Source organism: Hemibagrus wyckioides, linkage group LG06 (assembly GCF_019097595.1).
Source record: "Hemibagrus wyckioides isolate EC202008001 linkage group LG06, SWU_Hwy_1.0, whole genome shotgun sequence".
Taxonomy (NCBI): Eukaryota; Metazoa; Chordata; class Actinopteri; order Siluriformes; family Bagridae; genus Hemibagrus; species Hemibagrus wyckioides.
Genome location: NC_080715.1, coordinates 4,792,073 through 4,812,221, shown reverse-complemented (window position 1 = coordinate 4,812,221; position 20,149 = coordinate 4,792,073). Strand labels below are relative to the sequence as shown.

At 38.4% G+C, this 20,149-nt stretch overlaps 1 protein-coding gene across 1 annotated transcript in view; it reads right to left on the bottom strand.

The window, feature by feature from the left end:
• Window positions 1–1,721: 1,721 nt before the first annotated feature.
• abca12 (ATP-binding cassette, sub-family A (ABC1), member 12) overlaps window positions 1,722–20,149 on the bottom strand; it is a 99,786-nt gene continuing 81,358 nt past the window's right edge. The window contains exons 59-70 of the mRNA XM_058393192.1: window positions 19,663–19,778; window positions 18,885–19,044; window positions 16,691–16,944; window positions 15,946–16,156; window positions 13,968–14,077; window positions 13,732–13,882; window positions 8,363–8,497; window positions 7,685–7,788; window positions 5,082–5,174; window positions 4,900–5,005; window positions 3,752–3,889; window positions 1,722–2,107 (exon numbers count right to left, since the gene is read on the bottom strand). Of these exons, the coding sequence (XP_058249175.1) occupies window positions 2,012–2,107; window positions 3,752–3,889; window positions 4,900–5,005; window positions 5,082–5,174; window positions 7,685–7,788; window positions 8,363–8,497; window positions 13,732–13,882; window positions 13,968–14,077; window positions 15,946–16,156; window positions 16,691–16,944; window positions 18,885–19,044; window positions 19,663–19,778 (1,674 nt within the window). The 3' untranslated portion in view covers window positions 1,722–2,011. The remainder of the gene's footprint in view (window positions 2,108–3,751; window positions 3,890–4,899; window positions 5,006–5,081; window positions 5,175–7,684; window positions 7,789–8,362; window positions 8,498–13,731; window positions 13,883–13,967; window positions 14,078–15,945; window positions 16,157–16,690; window positions 16,945–18,884; window positions 19,045–19,662; window positions 19,779–20,149) is intronic.

The window sequence follows — 20,149 nt, the reverse complement described above, 5'->3', positions numbered from 1 at the left end:
ACATTCAATGAACACTGTAAATATTAGTGTTCGTAACATGTTATAGTGTGTTCATAAGGCTGTACACGTTATTATGATTAGTTACTACATGTTATAGCACTCTTTTGATATTATGCATTGAAAATTATTACTGTGACAAATTATACAGTAAGTAGTGCTCATAAAATGTTATATTGGGTTCATAAGGCCGCACTCATGTTGTTATGAGTAGTTATGAAGCTAAAGTTACTATTGCTATTTTTGATATACTATACATTAAGAATTGTTAACATGTTATAATGCATTCATAAGGATGAACACATGATGTTATGATTGGTTACCAAAATGCACTGCACATTACTGCTATCTTCTGATATATTATGCATTAGGATTTCTTGACATGATGCATAATAGAGTAAGAAGTGTTCATAAAATGTTACAATGCATTCATAAGGCTGTACAAGCCATTATAAATAGTTACATAGTTATTGCTATCTTTATACATATTATGCATTATGAATTTTTAATATTATCCATAATAGTGTAAGTAGTGTTCATAACAGGTTATAATGCATTCATAAGGCTGTACTCATGTCATCATGAATAGTTAAATAGTTATTGCTATCTTTTTATATATTATGCATTATGAATTTTTGACATGATGCATAGTAGTCTATGTAGTGTTCATAACATGTTATAATGCATTCATAATGCTATACTCACATCATTATTGCTATCTTTTGATGTATTAGACATTAGGAATTGTTAATGTGATGCATTATACAGTAATTAGTGTTCATAACACATTATCATCAATACCATAGAAGCTTATTCTGCATAGCGTATTATAAGCCTTCATTATCATTTTCTTTAATAGATAAATAATACAAAAACGCAGTATAATGAAACCGTGTTAAAAACTTATTTTAGTGCTCTACAGTTACAGATATTAAAATTGTCGATGACTTTACAAAACCCTTTTTGCTTAAAACACTCCCAAAATATCACTTATAAGTGCTGAATGTAGCCTGTAATCTCATACGTCTGCCCATAATGTACACCCAAGCCATCTCGAACTGCCTAATGACTGAATAATTTTTTTATAATGCATTATAATGCAATTATAATGCATTATAAACACTACTTATAACATAAGCTGTATGCATTAATGCATTATAACATGCTGTGAATGTATTCCTGCTTTGAGTAAACACATGCATAGCCTTCATAGAAAATCATTTTAAAAAATACAACCCTTAAAATATTAGATGATTATAATGTGTTATAAACACTACTTAGAATGCAAGCTGTATGCATTAATGCATTATAACATGCTGTGAATGTATTCCTGCTTTGAGTAAACATGCGCATGGCCTTCCTAGAAAATCTTTTTTAAAAAATACGAACCTGAATCTTAACTATAAATACAACTTATAAATGGTTATAAACATGTTATAAACGTGTTGAACTTTCTTCCTAAGTTCAGGTGAGTTCAAAAAAAGGAGAAAAAGAAAAAAAACATCGTGAGAGGTTTCAGCGTTTATAATCAATTATAGTGCATAGTACAAGTAAGGTGTTATGTGTTATGTCCTGCATATTAACAACTCGTAATGCATCATAAGGACGTCCATTGCACTTTTTTTAATTGAAAGTTGTATATCTATATTTTTAATAACTATATTACAAAGAGGATGTATTTAAAGATCTTTATGGATACAGAGAAAACACTTGGACACTTAATATCCTTATTATTATCATTGTAATGAATATTAATGACACAGGATTTGCATAGATAGAGTTTATAAAACTACAGAGGTAACGGACGATTAAATCAGAGAGATCTGAAGCTGCAGATTTGATCATTTCAGAAGAGAAGAGGTACATTATGACATAAATTAGTCAGTCCTGACAAGGTGCCTTATTTCCTTCATTATTCCATGAAAAAATAAAACGTAATGACTTTTTTGTTTAAATAGCTTCGGAAAATTACAGTAAGGATTAACTCGGAGTCTCCAGGAGTGAGTCATTCATTTCACTGCATTTGACCGTCAGGATCGTCCACATCCGAGGCCCCGTCGTCGTCCTGTCCGTCTCTGCCGACCTTTCCCATAGCGAAGTTAATGAAGACCTGCAGAGACGAGACGAGAGAAAAAGATTAGACTCGTCTGTCAGTTTCACGCTGGCTTTCGTTCCTCTGTGTTCTTTCTCTCCAGGAGACTATGTGGTATGAATTTGTAAGGAAATGGCTCACTTTTTGATTCCTCCTGTTTCCCAGTATACCCAGTACATCAGCGCTCAGGAACATGAGGTGGCAAGCACATCCTTATAATTAATTATAGCTCAATTCTAAAGCTATTGAATCAAAAGAGGGCGGAGCAACAAACGTCTGTCCATGTGAAATATCCTGCACAGCACCCCTAGTGGTCTCACACCAATGACCTTATGCACGTAACACGTCACTGGTGCAGATTTCTCCGTATGTGACTGGCGGATGTTTCTGGAACACTGCCGCAGTTTCAGTGTTAAATCCTCGCTGTGTTTGTGCTCTATCACTACTGCACTTATCATGTGACCTTATTTTACTTTGAAAGTATTTAAAAGACTGGATGAATCCTGCAGACTCTCTGTGAGAATGTGTGTGTGTGTGTGTGTGTGTGTGTGTGTTTATAGATGAGGTGCTGTTCAGAATACAGAAGAAGAGATGAATAGAGGGATGCATGTGTGGATGCAGGAGGAGGATAAAGCGGAGTGGGAGGGAGGATAAAGAGGAGGAGGAGGAGGGAGAGAAGGAGAAGAATGAAGAAGGGGAGGAGGAAAAGGAGGAGGAGGGAGAGGATGATGAAGAGGAGGAGAGGGTGAGGATGAAGAGGAGGAAATGAAGAGTGAGTGGATGATAAAGTGGAGGAGAAGGGGAAGGAGGAGGATGAGGAGGAGAAGAAGGAGAAGGATGAAGAAGAGCAGGAGGGAGAGGAGGAGGAGGATGAAGAGGAGGAAAAGGAGGAGGAGAGAGAGGAGGAGGATGAATAGGGGGAAAAGGAGGAGGAGGGAGAGGAGGAGGATGATGAAGAGGAGGAGGGACAGGAGGATGAAGAGGGGAGGAATTGAATGATAAAGAGGAGGAGAAGGAGACGAATTAAGAAAAGGAAAGATGAAAGATGAAGAAAGAAAGATGAAGAGGAAGGGGGAGAGGTGGAAGAGGGTGAAAAGGAGGAGAGGGAAGAGAATGGAGAGGAGGATGAAGAGGAGAAGAATGAAGAAGAGCTGGAGGGAGAGGAAGAGGATGAAGAGGAGGAAAAGGAGGAGGAGGGAGAGGAGGATGAAGAGGAGGAGAAGAAGGAGAAGAATAAAGAGGAGGATGATGAAGAGGTGGAGGGAAAGGAGGATGATGAGGAGGAGGAATTGAATGATAAAGAGGAGGAGAAGGAGAAGAATGAAGAAAAGGAGAAGGAGGGGCAGGAAGATGAATAGGAAGGGAGCGAGGAGGAGGATGGAATATGAGAAGGAGGAAAAGAATGAAGAAGAGGAGAAGGAGGGAGAGGAGTGGGAGGAGGAGGATGAAGAGGAGATGTGGGGAAGGAGGAAGAGTAGGAGGATGAAGACGAAAAGGAGGAAAAGTAGTAGGAGAAAGAGGATGAAGAGGAGAGCAGGAGAATAAAAAGGAGAAGGAAGTAGATGATGAAGAGTTGCTGGAGTTGCAGTTTGCTGGAATGAGGGACCGGTGCTGCAGGAGATGATTGACAGGTGTAACACAGCCCCATCTCCCATCTCTCACCTCATCCAGTGTGGTCTGGCTGACGGAGAAGTGTTTGATGTTCAGCGCCGCCTTGTTGGACTCCAGCTGGTCAAAGATGTCAGACACGCCTCCGGGAGCCACGGGAACGTGATACTCCACCATAGACGAGTGATGGTCCTGCAGGAAACACCACACAAAACGATCACAAAGAGCTTCACTCCCTGAGTTACACTCAGTTCCACTGACCTCCACACGGGGCAGCCTTTCTTTATCTCAGCTACAGCTAGCAGCTTAGCATCATGCCAGAGAGAGTGACAGATTAGCTTAGTGTAAAACTTTATGGCTAAATCCTTCTTTATACGACATAATCGACTCAGATCATGTTACTCAGAGAAACAATAAAAACACAACAAAAATAAATAAATGCTAGCTACTGAAATAAAACTGTTCCGATTTTGTAATATACTGTAGTAAATATTTGAATATTGTAAAAAAAAAAAACTTTTAAGCAGAAAAAGAATAAATACATTTAGTAAAAATTAAAATAAATGAAATATAATGTAGAAATGTATAAATAATCAATGATTAAAATGGAGAATATAATTAAATTAAACTAAATTATGAATTAAATTAAATTTAATTAAATAAATGCAAACGAGACAAATGTAAAATTGTTAAAAAATAATATTTATTTTTAGTCAATTTTACTTTATTTTAAACTAAATATTTATCTTTTCCCCGGCGAAAGAAGAAGCAAATACTTCATTAAAATAAATTAATATAATAATAAAAAATATAAACATTTTTTTTGTTTGTTTATTTGTTTTATTGTATTATAATTTTTTATTATTATTATTATTATTATTATTATTATTATTATTATTTTCACTCACTTCATGTTCATAATTTAATGCCTATTTTATCATTTTAAAAATTGTGTTTAATGAGTGCTGTACATTGTATTTTTATTTAAGCACAGTGCTTCGATGTTGTTATTTTTCTCACTATAAACCCACACAGTTCAACTCCTCTGGTATTTACAAATGTTTTCAGGAGAAGAAAAGAAGAGAAAAATGTGCTGAAGTTCCAGACTTTAAAGCGAGAGCTGAGATGTTTTGAATGGTTTTTGCTGCTAATGTAGAGGAGGTTCTTTGGTTTCTACCAGAAAGCTTGATGCAGTGATTCACCTTCAGGAAAGTGCTGGGGAAATGCTGCTGCATGAAGGTGGTGATGGAGTCCACGTCGCAGGAAGCCGAGGTCAGGTACATCTTCACCGTGAATCCGCTGCCGAACCTGTCGAGACGAAACATTGTTAATCTCTAGCGAAAAACGGAGAGTCAGACGGAGAGAGGAAGTGGAGATCTCTGACCTGTTCTTGATGTGCTGTAAGGAGCCTAAACATCTGAACTGGCCTTGGACCATGATGGCAAGCCGAGTGCACAGAGCCTCACACTCCTCCATACTGAAACACACACACACACAAATACAACACCTTATATCACACTCTGTTCGTTATTATTCATATTAAAACACACAATTCAGTAGCTACACAAAGAAGAAAGACTTCTATAAAGAGAAATGATCCAGAATCTCATCCTGAGGAGGAGGAGGAAGAGGAAGAGGAGGAGCTGTGATGCGGCTGGTTTTTCATCCTGGAAAAGCTTCTAAGAAGAAATCTGGCTGTCTCTGCCAAGAGGTTACAGCTGGTCTGAGCTTCATCCAAAACACCAAAAAAAGCCCCATGACCACAGAATAAAGCTTCTGACATGGCCAGCACAGTCCACTGACCTCAACCTCACTGCATGCACAAGTGCAAAGGTTTGTACTCCTCAGCTCAAGACCAAGAAATTAAATTCATAACAACAGTATGACATCACAAGAGTATGTTAATATAATAGCAATTTTTAGCATCTGACCACAATAGAAAATGTGATATAAATATTCCATAATAACCAAGTAATGCCTTTAAAAATCCTGACCAGTTTGTTTGTTTGTTTTATTTGATGGTTTGTTGAGTGTTTGGTTGTTTGTTTGGTTGTTTGGTTGTTTATTGATTTTTTCTGTTGTTTATTGGCTGTTTGGTTTGTTTATTTGGTTGGTTGTTTATTTGTTTGTTTGATTTGATGGTTTGTTGTTTTTTTTGTTGTTTGTTTTATTCTGTGTTTGGTTTATTTATTTTATTTTATTTTTTTTTGTTTGGTTGTTTATCGGCTGTTTAATTAGTTGGGTTGTTTATTTAGTTGCTTGTTTATTGTTTGTTTGTTTTATTTGATGGTTTATTGGTTGTTCGGTTGTTTGCTTACTTGATTGTTTGGCTGTTTATTAATTTTTTTGGTTGTTTATTAGCTGTTTGGTTTGTTTATTTAGTTGGTTGTTCATCTTTTCTTTGCTTGCTTGATTGTTTGGTTGTTTATTTATTTCTTCATTTGGTTATTGGCTGTTTGGCTTGTTGGGTTGTTTATTTGGTTGCTTGTTTATTTTTTGTTTGTTTTATTTGATGGTTTGTTGGTTGTTTGCTTGCTTGATATTTTGGCTGTTTATAAATCTTTTGGTTGTTTACTGGCTGTTTTGGTTTGTTTATTTGATTGGTTGTTATTTCTTGTTTGTTTGATTTGATGGTTTGTTGGTTGTTTTGTTGTTTGATTTGATGGTTTGTTGGTTGTTTTGTTGTTTGATTTATTCTTTGTTTGCTTGCTTGATTATTTGTTGGTTGGTCATTTATTTTTTTGGTTGTTTATTGCTGTTTGGTTTGTTGGGTTGTTTATTGGTTGCTTGTTTATTGTTTGTTTTATTTGATGGTTTATTGGTAGTTCAGTTGTTTGCTTGCTTGATTGTTTGGCTGTTTATAAATGTTTTTGGTTGTTTATTAGCTGTGTGGTTTATTTGGTTGGTTGTTCATTTTTGTTTGTCTGAGTTGATGGTTTGTTTGTTTGTTTGCTGGCTTGATTGTTTGGTTGTTTATTTTATTTTTTTTATTGGCTGTTTGGTTTGTTGAGTTGTTAATTTGGTTGGTTGTTTATTTTTTTGTTGGTTTGATTTGATGTTTTGTTGGTTGTTTGATTTGTTCTTCATTTGCTTGCTTGCTTGATGATTTGGTTGTTTATTTTTTTCGGTTGTGTATTGGCTCATTGTTTTTGTTTATTTGATTGGTTGTTTATTTTTTGTTTGTTTGATTTGATGGTTTGTTGTTTGTTTGCTTGCCTGATTGTTTGGGTGTTTATTAATTTTTTGGTTATTTATTTAGTTGGTTGTTTATTTATTTATTTTGGTTTGGTTTGTTTGGATGCTTGGTTGTTGTTCTGTGTATAGAGTACCTTTCTTATATCCATCGATGTTTTTGCAAAGTAACAAAATGCAAAATAAATAGAAATAAATCACTGGAGAAAAAAAATACTATGCAAAAGGTTTCTTGTTTTGTAAATCCTCTGAGAAAAGCTGTAATATTATTATTTTTCCAAAAAATGTTTGTTTTATTGATGCTCCTTATCACAAGCAGCAAAGATGTTCAAAATGCTGAACAACAATTTTTTTTATTATTATTATTATGTCCTTTTCTGATTGTGATATACAACATGATCTAAACATCGACTGTCTATCGTCATTTTTATATCCAGTTTTTGCCATTCTAACTGCTGAACCGTTTCTTATATGTTTGCTAGTTAGTTTGCTTCAATTTATATAGTGCTTTTCTTAAATCCAAGTTTTTCGTAAATAAAAGTTTACCCTTAAGGGGTAAAAAGTGAAGAAGGATATTGTGTGAAATCTCTTTTTCAATTCTGTGAACAGCTTTAGGATCTTTCAGCTCTAATATTTGTGTTTTATTCATCTAAAGTTGTAAACCTGAGCTACATTTTCTTGTTTTTCATCCAGTACCTCATAGGGTTGGGGAAGGTGGAGGGCGTAAACTTTTGCACTCACTTACATTCCACAAAAGCAGAAAACTTAACAAATAAAAACAGTACTATATGGTACCTGTGTGATGTGAGAACCACGGCACATTTTCCCATCACTTCTTCAGAGATGATCTTCCAGAGATGGCGTTTGGAGCGAGGGTCCATTCCTGAGCTCGGCTCGTCCTGAGAGAGAGAGAGAGAGAGAGAGAGAGAGAGAGACCAAGCAAGTGAGGAAGATCATCAGCACCACAGTAGATCAGGAGAAGTAATAAAACCCTGAGGATCTAAATGCTGAAGTAAAATCATGTGGGTTGAAACCAGCAGCTGATGGAAGTGCTGGCAAACGGACAGATGGAGAAGGAAGAAACTGTAATTATAAACTGTAAATGTGCACCATTTAAAACTGTGAACAGATTTTTGAGAAAGAGGAGGAAAAGGACAATGTGGAGGAGGAGGTGGAGGAGATGGAGGAGGAGGTGGAGGAGGAAGTGGAGATTGAGCTGGAGGTGAAGGAGGGGAGACAAGGAGGAGGACTATGTAGAGATGGAGGTGGAAGAGGAGGAGATGAAAGAAGAGGGGAACGAGAGGGAGGTGGAGATGGAAATGGTGGAAGAGGAAGAGGAAAGGCAGAAAGAGGTAAAGGAGGGGAAGGTGGAGGAGGAGTTTGAGATGGATATGAGGTGGAGTATATTAAGTTGGAGTATGTGGAGAAGGAGGTGTAAGAGATGGAGGAGAAGATAAAGGTGGAGGGGGTTACCAGGAGCAGGATCTGTGGCTGTCCGATCAAAGCCAGGGCTGTAGAGAGTTTCCGGCGTGTTCCACAGCTGTAGCGTTCACTGATGACTTGTCTGTGGTAGTTCAGCTCCAGCTTCTTCAGGAGATAGTTCACCACCTGAGACGTGGAATATCCCGTTATTATCAAATCATCAGAATATCTGCATTTTGACTCAGAAAAACAAGACAAAGGTTTCTAATGAAACAAAACAGCAAAAATATTCCTCAGTGCTTTAGTCTCCATGTAGCTTACAGCCATGACCTTCTCCTCTGAGGACTTTCTGAGTTCTGAGGTAATATTGATGAAATAGTTTGTTTGGTGAAACGGTGACGTCGGAAAATCATGGATGACATGAACACTTGACTCGCTCGGATACATTTTTTTCTTTAAGGCTTCTTTAAGGCTTAACTCTGAAAATCTGGATTCAGAGAACAATCCATTCGTAATTACGACATTCCTGACAAGATCTGAAAGCATTGTAATCACATTGCAAAAGCTAGTTCCTGTAAGTTTTTGGTGTTTTGTTTACACTTTCTGGTTTTATCGTCTTCTTCTTCTTCTTCTTCTTCTTCTTCTTTTGGCTTTTCCAGTCAGGGTTCTCCACAGCGAATAATCTCTCTCCACCTATCCCTATCTTCTGCATCCTCAACACTTACACTCACTAGCTTCATATCCTCATTTATTACATCCATATACCTCCTCTTTGGCCTTCCTCTTTTCCTCCTGCCTGGCAGCTCCATGTCCAACATTCTCCTACCAATATACTCACTCTCCCTCCTCTGGACATGTCCAAACCATCTTAACCTGGCCTCTCTAACTTTGTCCCACGAACGTCCAACATGAGCTGATGTACTCGTTCCTCCAACCGTGTGACTCCCAAAGAGAACCTCAACATCTTCAGCTCTGCTACCTCCAACTCTGACTCCTGTCTCTTCTTCAGTGACACTGACTCTAAACCATACAGCATGGCCGGTCTCACCACTGTCTTGTACATCATCTTTGGTTATCTGATAATCTTAAATATCATTGATGATGATGATGATGATGTGTAGAGAAGAAATTGTCAGGAATTGGTTTTTATTCCTCAGCATCTTACAGACAATTCCAATTGTTTTTATTTATTCATAAATTTATATTTATTCATGCTGTAGTGTTTTTATACTTATATTAATCACAGTCTCAGCAGCTCCGCAAAATACAGTATGCTTTATTTTTTCCAAATGAAACTGAGCACTGTTTATAATAATACATTTCCAGCAATGCAGGTCATCAGTGTGTTCTAATGACTGGAGCTGAAAGTCATTAAAAGTGATTAATTAATCTAATGATGTTAGCAGCAGGCTCCGGTGCATGGAGCCCCAGAGCATGGACTACGCGCTCATTAGCTTCTCCCATCAATACACAAAAAACCACTCAGATATGTTCTATTTCTCACTCGAACTAGTCCAAATTTCTGTTCTTAAAGTAATCCCAAGAAGTCAAATAAAAGAAGCACTATTATTTCCGTCTTTTTAAACCTGGCTACCTTTCTGCCTTTCTTCTTTTCCCCTGTTTTACTTTTAATTAACGAAGCGCTAATTATTCTCTGGAAAAAAACGCTTCACAAGTTGGTCTAACGGGGCGAACACGGTGAGCACGGTAATGAGCAGCGTTCGAAATGAAATCATCGGCGTTGAAGTTGAAGTGTGTTGAAGCGAAGCCTGTCCTGATGAACGCATCGTAATTAATTGGGTTCCTTACATCAAAAGCGGCAAACAGCCAGACGCTGAATTTTAACCCCTCTGTGCTGTGGATGTGTGAGAGAGCTTTCAGAATAAAGCAGGTTTAAAATGACTTCATTTTCCTTTCATAACAGCGATGATTCTTTGCTTTAATTGCGTAATGCGAATGTCTGGAATAAGAGGTGAATAAAGTTGACAGAAACACAGCTTCTTATACCTCCATGAATCTCTTCGGCTCCGGTCAGCGTGAAACGGTAAAAAAGAACTGAAATGACTTCCATTAATCTTCCGTTATATGTGCTGCTCTGAGAGTGAGAGCCATTACCTCCAGCATTAAAGAGATCAGAATTATTACAGAGCGGAGAGTGCTGGAGAAACTCTCGTGTTTTTTTTAATGTTATAATAAACGACGATTAGTAGAAGAAACGTCCCTCAAGAGAAATGTGGGAGGAGGAACAGATTGTGTGGAGAAGAAACTTTTCCTTTCTGTTTATTTAACCATCATTGCTTCATTTGAAGGCTGTTTCTCAATGCTCAAAGAATGGACGTGAGTCCTCAGGAAGGCTGCACTCATAACAGTCCTTATAACAGATGAGCGATGACGTTCCGATGACGTTAGAACGGGAATCGCAGTAGATCATATTCCAATGATGTCATAATAGACCGTGATGCCATAATGGACATTTCAGGAGGTCACATTTAGTGATGTCGTAATGGACTATGATGTCACAATGGACCATTATGTCACAATGGACATTTCAGGAGCTCATATTCCAGTGACATCATTAAGGAACATGATTATTACAATGGACCCTGATGTCATAATGGACATTTCAGGAGCTCACATACCAGTGATGTCATAATGGACATTTCAGGAGCTCACATACCAGTGATGTCATAATGGACTGTGATGTCATAATAGACATTTCAGGAGCTAACATTCCAGTGATGTCATAATGGACATTTCAGGAGCTCACATTCCAGTGATGTCATAATGGACTGTGATGTCATAATAGACATTTCAGGAGCTCACATTCCAGTGATGTCATAATGGACATTTCAGGAGCTCACATTCCAGTGATGTCATAATGGACTGTGATGTCATAATAGACATTTCAGGAGCTCACATTCCAGTGATGTCATAATGGACTGTGATGTCATAATAGACATTTCAGGAGCTCACATTCCAGTGATGTCATAATGGACATTTCAGGAGCTCACATTCCAGTGATGTCATAATGGACTGTGATGTCATAATAGACATTTCAGGAGCTCACATTCCAGTGATGTCATAATGGACATTTCAGGAGCTCACATTCCAGTAATGTCATAATGGACTATGATGTCCCAATGGACATTTTAGGAGCTCACATTCCAGTGATGTCATAATGGACTGTGATATCACAATGGACATTTTAGGAGCTCACATTCCAGTGATGTCATAATGGACTGTGATGTCATAATAGACATTCCAGTGATGTCATAATGGACATTTCAGGAGCTCACATTCCAGTGATGTCATAATGGACATTTCAGGAGCTCACATTCCAGTGATGTCATAATGGACAGTGATGTCATAATAGACATTTCAGGAGCTAACATTCCAGTGATGTCATAATGGACTGTGATGTCATAATAGACATTTCAGGAGCTAACATTCCAGTGATGTCATAAAGGACCGTGATGTTACAATGGATATTTTAGGAGCTCACATTCCAGTGATGTCATAATAGACCATGATGTCATAATGGACATTTCAGGAGCTCACATTCCAGTGATGTCATAATGGACTGTGATGTCATAATGGACATTTCAGGAGCTAACATTCCAGTGATGTCATAATGGACTGTGATGTCATAATAGACATTTCAGGTGCTCACATTCCCGTGATGTCATAATGGACTGTGATGTCATAATAGACATTTCAGGTGCTCACATTCCCGTGATGTCATAATGGACTGTGATGTCACAATGGACATTTTAGGAGCTCACATTCCAGTGATGTCACAATGGACCATGATGTCACAATGAACCGTGATGTTACAATGGATATTTTAGGAGCTCACATTCCAGTGATGTCATAATGGACCATGATGTCACAATGAACCATGATGTTACAATGGATATTTTAGGAGCTCACATTCCAGTGATGTCATAATGGACCATGATGTCATAATGAACATTTCAGGAGCTCACATTCCAGTGATGTTCATCTTCGTGTCAGATTTGATTTGATAGAAGTCAGGTGTTTTTCATGGAAGCCAGATCTGTTGTACAGGAGTCAGATCTGTTTTTATCGGTGTCAGATTTGTTTTCTAGGAGTAAGATTTATTTTTACTGGAGTTTTATAAGAGTCCGATGCGCACACACCTCAGTGCTGTAATGAAGAAGCCTTTATAAATCCTTCGTCTCTTAACACATTCTTGTCTAATAGCTAATGAAGATCTCACCATTGCAGTCCATGCCTGAGTTTTTCCCAACTGAATTACCACTGTGAGAATGGACAATTAAATAATTAGCATTTATTGCTAATCAATATGGAGAAGCATTGAGTCCTCCCAGTCACATACAATACACTCACACCAGCCTCGCTCAGTGAGAACGCCAAAGACAAGACTGCCAAGGAGGAAATCACTGACCTCCACACTGACCTCAACACTGAACTCCACACTGATATCCACACTGACCTCAACACTGATATCCACACTGACCTCCACAGTGACCTTCACAGTTACCTTCACACTGACCTCCACACTGACCTCTACACTGACCTTCACACTCCCAAAAGAAAGAATCAAGAGCCTGAGAAGAAACTCCAATCAAAGTCTTTTTATAAGCTCAACAGCCATTTTGATCATTTTGCTTTAGATGATGACACACATTCTTTAAAAAAAAGCATTGTGATGGCCTATTACATGGATTCCAGTTGTTGCTAGCTCGTTGCTATGGTATTCCATATGGTTTCTTGGGTGTTCCTAGTTGGTTGTCATGGTATTCCAGTTGGTTGGTGGGTTGTTGCTAGGTTGTTGCTACAATAGTTTAGCTGGTTGGTTAACTGGTGTTTGCCATGGTATTGTAGTTGCCATAGGGTCCAGGCTGGCTGGCCGGGTGTTGCCAAGTTGTTGCTACAGTTTTTTTTGATGGTTGCTAGGTTTTTGCTGAGTTGTCGCTATGGTGTTTCTGGTGATACAGGGTGTTGCTAAGTGGTTGCTATAGTGTTCCATTTGGTTTCTAGAATGTTGCCAGTTGATTATTGTGATATTCCATGTGGTTGCTAGGGTGATACTAGGCAGTTGCTATGGTATTCCAAGTGATTGCTAGGGCGATATTTAGTTTAGTTTAAAAGGTTAAACTAGCAGATTAGTGAGCTATGGTGGACCACGCCCAAACACTTTCCCCCACCCCCACACCCCCAAGAAAAACAGTGCTTTTTTTCACTGCCTCAGTCATCAAAAAATGGTTTCATTATACGAGTGGGCACTCGTGTGGTGTAGGTCATACACTCTCATGAGTCATGAGGGAAAGTCGAGGAGAGTGCACTGAGGAATAAGTAGCTGATAAGAGGAAGCAGATGTGTCTGATGGCACTCTGTAGGAGGATGCTAGCATTAGCATAAAGACGCTGTCCCACCTGATCGATCTCTCTCTTACAGATGCCCCTGATGCGAGCGTAGAAGTACAGATGCTCTTCTCCTGTCAGCAGTTCGTCCAGAGCGTCCACCTGAGGGCAGTAGCCGATATTTATCCCCTCCATCCTGCAGTCCATGATGTCCACCATTCTCCTGAAACACAACATGTACATCTGAAATAAAACAAAAAGAGCCACTAGGAGCTTGAGTCTGGAAAATTCAGGAGGGAATGAATTACCCGTCCCAGTCCAGCACTTGTGCAGAGCCGTGGGTTGGACTAACGTCTCCGGTTAGCATCTTAAAGGTGGTGGTCTTTCCTGCTCCATTGACTCCCAGCAATCCAAAGCACTAGAAGAGAAAAAAACAGCTTCTAACTTCCATCCATTCTCTACACCCGCTTTATTCCTAATTAGGGTCACAGGGATCTGCTGGAGCCTATCCCAGCAAACACTGGGCGAAAGTCAAGGGTACACCCTGGACAGGTCACCAGTCCATCACAGGGCCACACATATAGACAGACAACCACACACACTCAATTTAGAATTACCAATCAACCTAATGTACATGCTTTTAGAGGAAACCGGAGTACCCGGAGTAAACCCATGCAAATCCACACAGAAAGGCCCCTGCCTGTTTGACCCCAGGATTCGAACCCAGGACCTTCTTGCTGTGAGGCCACAGTGCTAACCACTAAGCCACCATGTCAAATATCAAGGGGAGCACAATGACATTATTAATACTCAAGACCAACCATTATTAATAATCAAGCACCAAATTCCTTTCAGAATCCTTTGTTATTGTTTTATAAACAGTATAAGGTATAAACTTTACAAATCCCATGTCATAACATGTTTATAAGTCATCAATAGATGATATATAAGGATTACAACCTGGCTACAAACATTTGTACTTTTAACAGATACTGAAACAGTTACAAAATAAGAATAATTAGGGTGTCACTTTATAACATTTTTATAAGACATTAAAAAATTGTGTACATTGCTTATGAAGGATTATAACCTGGCTACAAACACTACAAACACTGTACACTACTTGTATGTAATTAATAACAGATATCCAAAATTCAAAAATACAGAGCTTTAGTAATGGTGTCAGTTATAACATGTAACAATGACATGTTTATAAGCCATTAATAGAGCATTTAATATTAGGATTTAACCCAGATGAAAATTTGTACACTTTTGGTATATCAGTGGGAATTCGTAGAAACATAATTGAGTTTTAACAATTTATAACACAACTGGTTTATAACACATTTATAAGGCATCATTAGATTATTTATTTACTTATTTCATTTTATTTAAAACTAAAATCTGTCTACACGTATTTATACACTTGGTTTATAATCAGTAAAACCTAAAAAAATATGGTGATTTAATAAAGCCATTGCTTTATAACATGTTTATAAGCAATTACAATTATTAGTTCTTAATTATTTATCGATTGTCATGCACTATTTTTGTACACTATATAATTAGTAACCTAAATACAAATAATTACTATGAACTTTGCTAATAATGTAGGGTTGATCACATCAGCTTATAACATGTTTATAGAGCTGTAATAGATGTTGCTTAATTATATATTAAGGATTAAAACCTGGTTACAAATGTCCAGATATTATATTGTTATACATAACGAGTACTCCATATATAAACTGTTAGGAAATAACAGGTTTAATAATACTGTGAGCTTATAACATTCTTATAAGCTATTAATTGATGAAGCATTATTTATTTAATGAGGATTAATACCTGGTTCAAAACTTTTGCACAGAACTGTCATATGATTATTAACTCATATACAATCATTACATATGACCTTATGACATGTTCATAAGCCATTCATAGCTTTTTAACATTCATAAGCTATTTGTTTGATTTGTTTTAAAAAACATTTTTGATTTAAAAAGCTGAAAATATTTTTTAACTAAAATTATGCCTTCATAAGTAATTTATTAATTTGAATAAGGATTGAATAGTGCTTGATTTATAAATGATTAATAAATGAGTTGTTATATTGTTATAAATTGTATGTAAGCAAAGTCAAGTAAATTAAATAGACTACCTGATTGAATTGAAGTCTTTAGTCCTGAAGGTGTGTGTATGAGTTAGTTACTGTAGTTTATAAATGCTTTATAAGCAGGTGTGAAAGGTGCACAGGGTCAGGATTTTAATTCTGAGCTCAGCACTGACCTCTCCCGCTGGGATGCCGAAGGACAGCTTGTTGACGGCCTGCACTCGGCGGTTCAGATGTCGGTAGACCTTGCTGAGCTGACTGACCTGCAGCAGATCCGAACTAGCGGCTCCGCTGTCCACACGCTGGCATTCAGCCAACACGTCCTCGTCCACGTCCTCACCCCGACTTCCTGTCCGAGGCACGGACTGCCGGCGTGTCCACAAACTCCTTATGTGAGACAGACAAGGCGTCAGTGTGAGAAGTATAATGATACTATATACTATACTATATATACTATATATAATCTCTGATGAATATTTTGTATTTTGTATGTCATTAGGGATAACTAGCATGATGTTCTGATGATGTCATAAGGGGCATTTAGGATAATGTGCTTGATGTAATGATGTCATGAGGGGCATTAGAGATAAGGAGCTCGATGTTCTGAATATTTCATTAGGGGCATTTATGATAATGAGCTTGACGTAATGATGATGTCATAAGAGGCATTCGGAATAATGAGCTTGAATCGGATTAGTGATAACTAGCATGATGTTCTGGTGATGTCAGTACAGGAGCTGACATTTTGAAGATGTCCTATTGGTTGTTCCTAGAACTGACATTTTGTCAATGATGTCATCAGTGTTAACCAACAGCATCTTAACTCCACATCTGGACTAACTCACTCTCTGTAGTCCATCACTTCTGTCATTTTTTTCATCTGTTTTTCCACCTGACTCCGCCCTGCTCCACACTCCTCACCTGACTCTGCGGAGGAGCCACTTGTTCATCAGCAGCCGCAGAGTGAAGCAGATGAAACCTTGCAGGACCAGCGAAATGAGCATCCATCCCAGGACGTCCAGGCTAAATGGGTTCTTATAGGCGTCCACCCCGTACGTGCTCAGTATCTGGACCTGCAGGTCCACACGAGCCAGTTCCATCAACCCGTTCCCAAAGCTGAACTGAGGGAAGACCAGGAACACTTTGCTGAGGATGTTGTACACGGCCTGGATGTGCTGTGTAGAGAAAAAAAACATTACACACCATCAGTAATTTACAATAACAACAACAAACACCTGCATAAAGTGGGCATAAATATTGGCACCTATGAGCCACCATAGCTATGAATAATACAGAATCTCCAGCATTTAAAAATAGGTGTCAAATCCTTTTATACTAACATTTATTAATAATAAAAGCTCTTCTCATGATCTCAAACAAGAGATATTAAAATAGACTGATCAGGCATAAAATTATGACCACTGAGAGGTGAAGTGAATAAGACTGATGATCTCCTCATCATGGCACCTGTTAGTGGGTGGGATATATCAGGCAGCAAGTTGATGTGTTAGAAGCCGGAAAAATGGACGTGTAAGGATTTGAGCGAGTTTGATGAAGGGCCAAATTGTGATGGCTAGACCACTGGATCAGAGCATCTCCAAAACTGCAGCTCTTGTGGGGTGTTCCCGGTCTGCAGTGGTCAGTATCTATCAAAAGTGTCTTTTAGGTCCTGTAAGTTGCAAGGTGGGACCCAGGGAGTCCAAACTTCGCAACTTACAGGACTTAAAGGATCTGCTTGTAACATCTTGGTGCCAGATACCACAGTGCATCTTCAGGGATCTAGTGGGGTCCATGCCTCGACCGGTCAGGGTTGTTTTAGCAGCAGAAGGGGGACCGACACAATATTAGGCATTATTAAAAGAATAAGCTAAATTTACTCAAACAGGTTGAAAAAACTCCTCTGATAAGCAGCTGATCCTCCATTTTAAGGTGTAAACAAAAAACTTTTCAGGAAGCCACTGAATTACAGTGTGCATGGGTTGCTAGGTAACGATCGAGTGTGACTTGCAAATAAATAATAAACCATATACACAGACAGCTACGGTGACTAGATACAATAATCCTCGTCCATCAATCTTTTAGTAAAACGTGTAAACGTGTAATGAGTGATTGGCGGGAAGAGAATCCATATGCAGAGTGGTTTAATAAATAAGAAAGGCAGAGAAAACGATCCAAAAACAGAAGGCAGGTCAGAAAACAGAAAACAGGAACGATCCACCGAGCAGACAAATCCAAATTGCTAATCTAAATAAAAACATTGAACAGGAAACAGGCAAAAACGGCACAGCAATGTAGTGAAACTAACAATACTTTGTGTAAAAGTGGTCGAAGAACCTGCTTAAATAGCTGACAGAGAGGAAGTGACCCCGGAAGCTCTAGAAATCGAATGAAGGGTCCATCTGGTGGTCAGGTTGGGGAATTGCAGATGGATTGTTAACAAAATGTCACACTTGATGTTATCAAACACAAATGAGTTAAGATGATTTATGACTGTTCTACATGAACCTGCAACAATTTTATGACACTTTTGTAAATCTAGCATTAAGTTTTAGCTCAAATTTTAGCATTAACCTAGCCTAGAATGTAGCATAAATGTTTAATAGAATTTTTATGAGACTTTTCTAAATCTAGCATTAAGTTTTAGCTAGATTTTAGCGTTAACCTGGCCTAGAATCTAGCATAAACTTTTACTAGAATTTTTATGAGACTTCTAAATCTAGCATAACACTTAAGCCTAGATTTACAAAAGTGTCATAGAATCCTTGCATGTTTATGTTGATCAGCCATAAATTAGTGGACACATGATGACATCATCAATAAAAGGCCAAGTTCAAGCACTTGAATTCAAATTCAAGAATAAAAAAAAGAATTAAACTGACATTTAAACCAGTGTTCATCTTCAAAATACCAACAACAACAACAAGAAAATACAAGAAACAAGAAAAAGAGGGCGCGGCAAAGGATATCCCTTGCTTACTAAGTGCATGGGAACTCCTGGAGTGATATCGACACTGCCTTGGCCGCGCCCTCTTTTTATTAAATTATCAAAAAAGGACGTAGTTTTAATCTTATCAGCATCCTGCAGCACTTAACCACACCTCGGCTTTGTTCCTACCTCGTTGTTCGGGCTAGCTTGTCCCAGGAAGTACATGATGGCCGTGGAGACGATGCTGTTCATGCTGATGAAGAGGTTGATGCACACGTAGCTGATGAAGGCCATCTCTGCGTCTTTGAACAAGGATGACACCAGGTACATCCAGGGGAAGCTGGCGAATCTGTAAGTAAGAATTAACACCAGCATCAGTAATTGTGTCTGGAGAGAAAGGAGAGAAAAGTAGTAAGCAAATGGGGGTGTAAAAAGGGAAAACGTTCAGGAGACAAGCTGAGAGACGCAGAAGATAAATGGCTTCATCAGCTCTTTTCACAGCAAAGCTTTTCTCTCGCTTTTTTAGAACGATCCACTTGTTTTTTTTTATTTTGTTCATTACTCTCAGTGAACAGGGTGGTAAAGGATAGAGGAAAGAGAGCTGTGTTTATCTCCTTGTGTGTGTGTGTGTGTGTGTGGTTTAGCTACAGATGTAAAGATGCCCAGCTTCTGGGTTTAAAGTGTTCTCACTGCAATTAGCAGAGCGACGGAGTGGAAAAGAAATCACGTCTTCGTAGCGTCGGTGTCCATCAACGAATCAACAACCTCTGATCCATGATCTCCAAGATCAAAAACATCTCGAATAATCCACGCCGGAGTGATGTCATTGCAATTAGATGTCAATCTAATGACTAGGGTTTATTACGAGTGTGTGTTACGTCTTCGTTACATCTCTCTCTCATACCATAGTAACTGTAGCTACTGTAGAATAAATACACATTAAACATGTTAAAGTTTTAACTCTGACCCAAAGAGAACAAGCAGCAGCGAGACGGCGCCGAGGTTCTGTCTGTCATTGAAGGCAGGAAGCTGGAACACTGTGATCACGATGATGGAGAGAGTCACGGGAAGCATGTAGAGGGCCTGAGAGAGAGAGACAGAGAGAGAGAGAGAGAGAGAGAGAGAGAGAGACAGAGAGAGAGAGAGAGAGAGAGAGACAGAGAGAGAGAGAGAGAGAGAGAGAGACAGAGAGAGAGAGAGTTCAGTAACTGTGGATCACAGGGTTAGTGTACTGTCAGAGAACTGTAGATTTTATTCACAATTTAAAGCTAAATTCTAAATGAAAGTTCGCTCTTATCATCATCATGTGCAAAATCCTCAGCTGATTAAATTAGCCTTTATTCAAAATCAAATTTTTTTTCCCCAGACAAGCATTCCTACTGCAAATCAGCCTAAACATGTAAAGTTCATGTAAAATAAATGCAAAATGCTTTTTAAATAAAGTCATTAGTAAA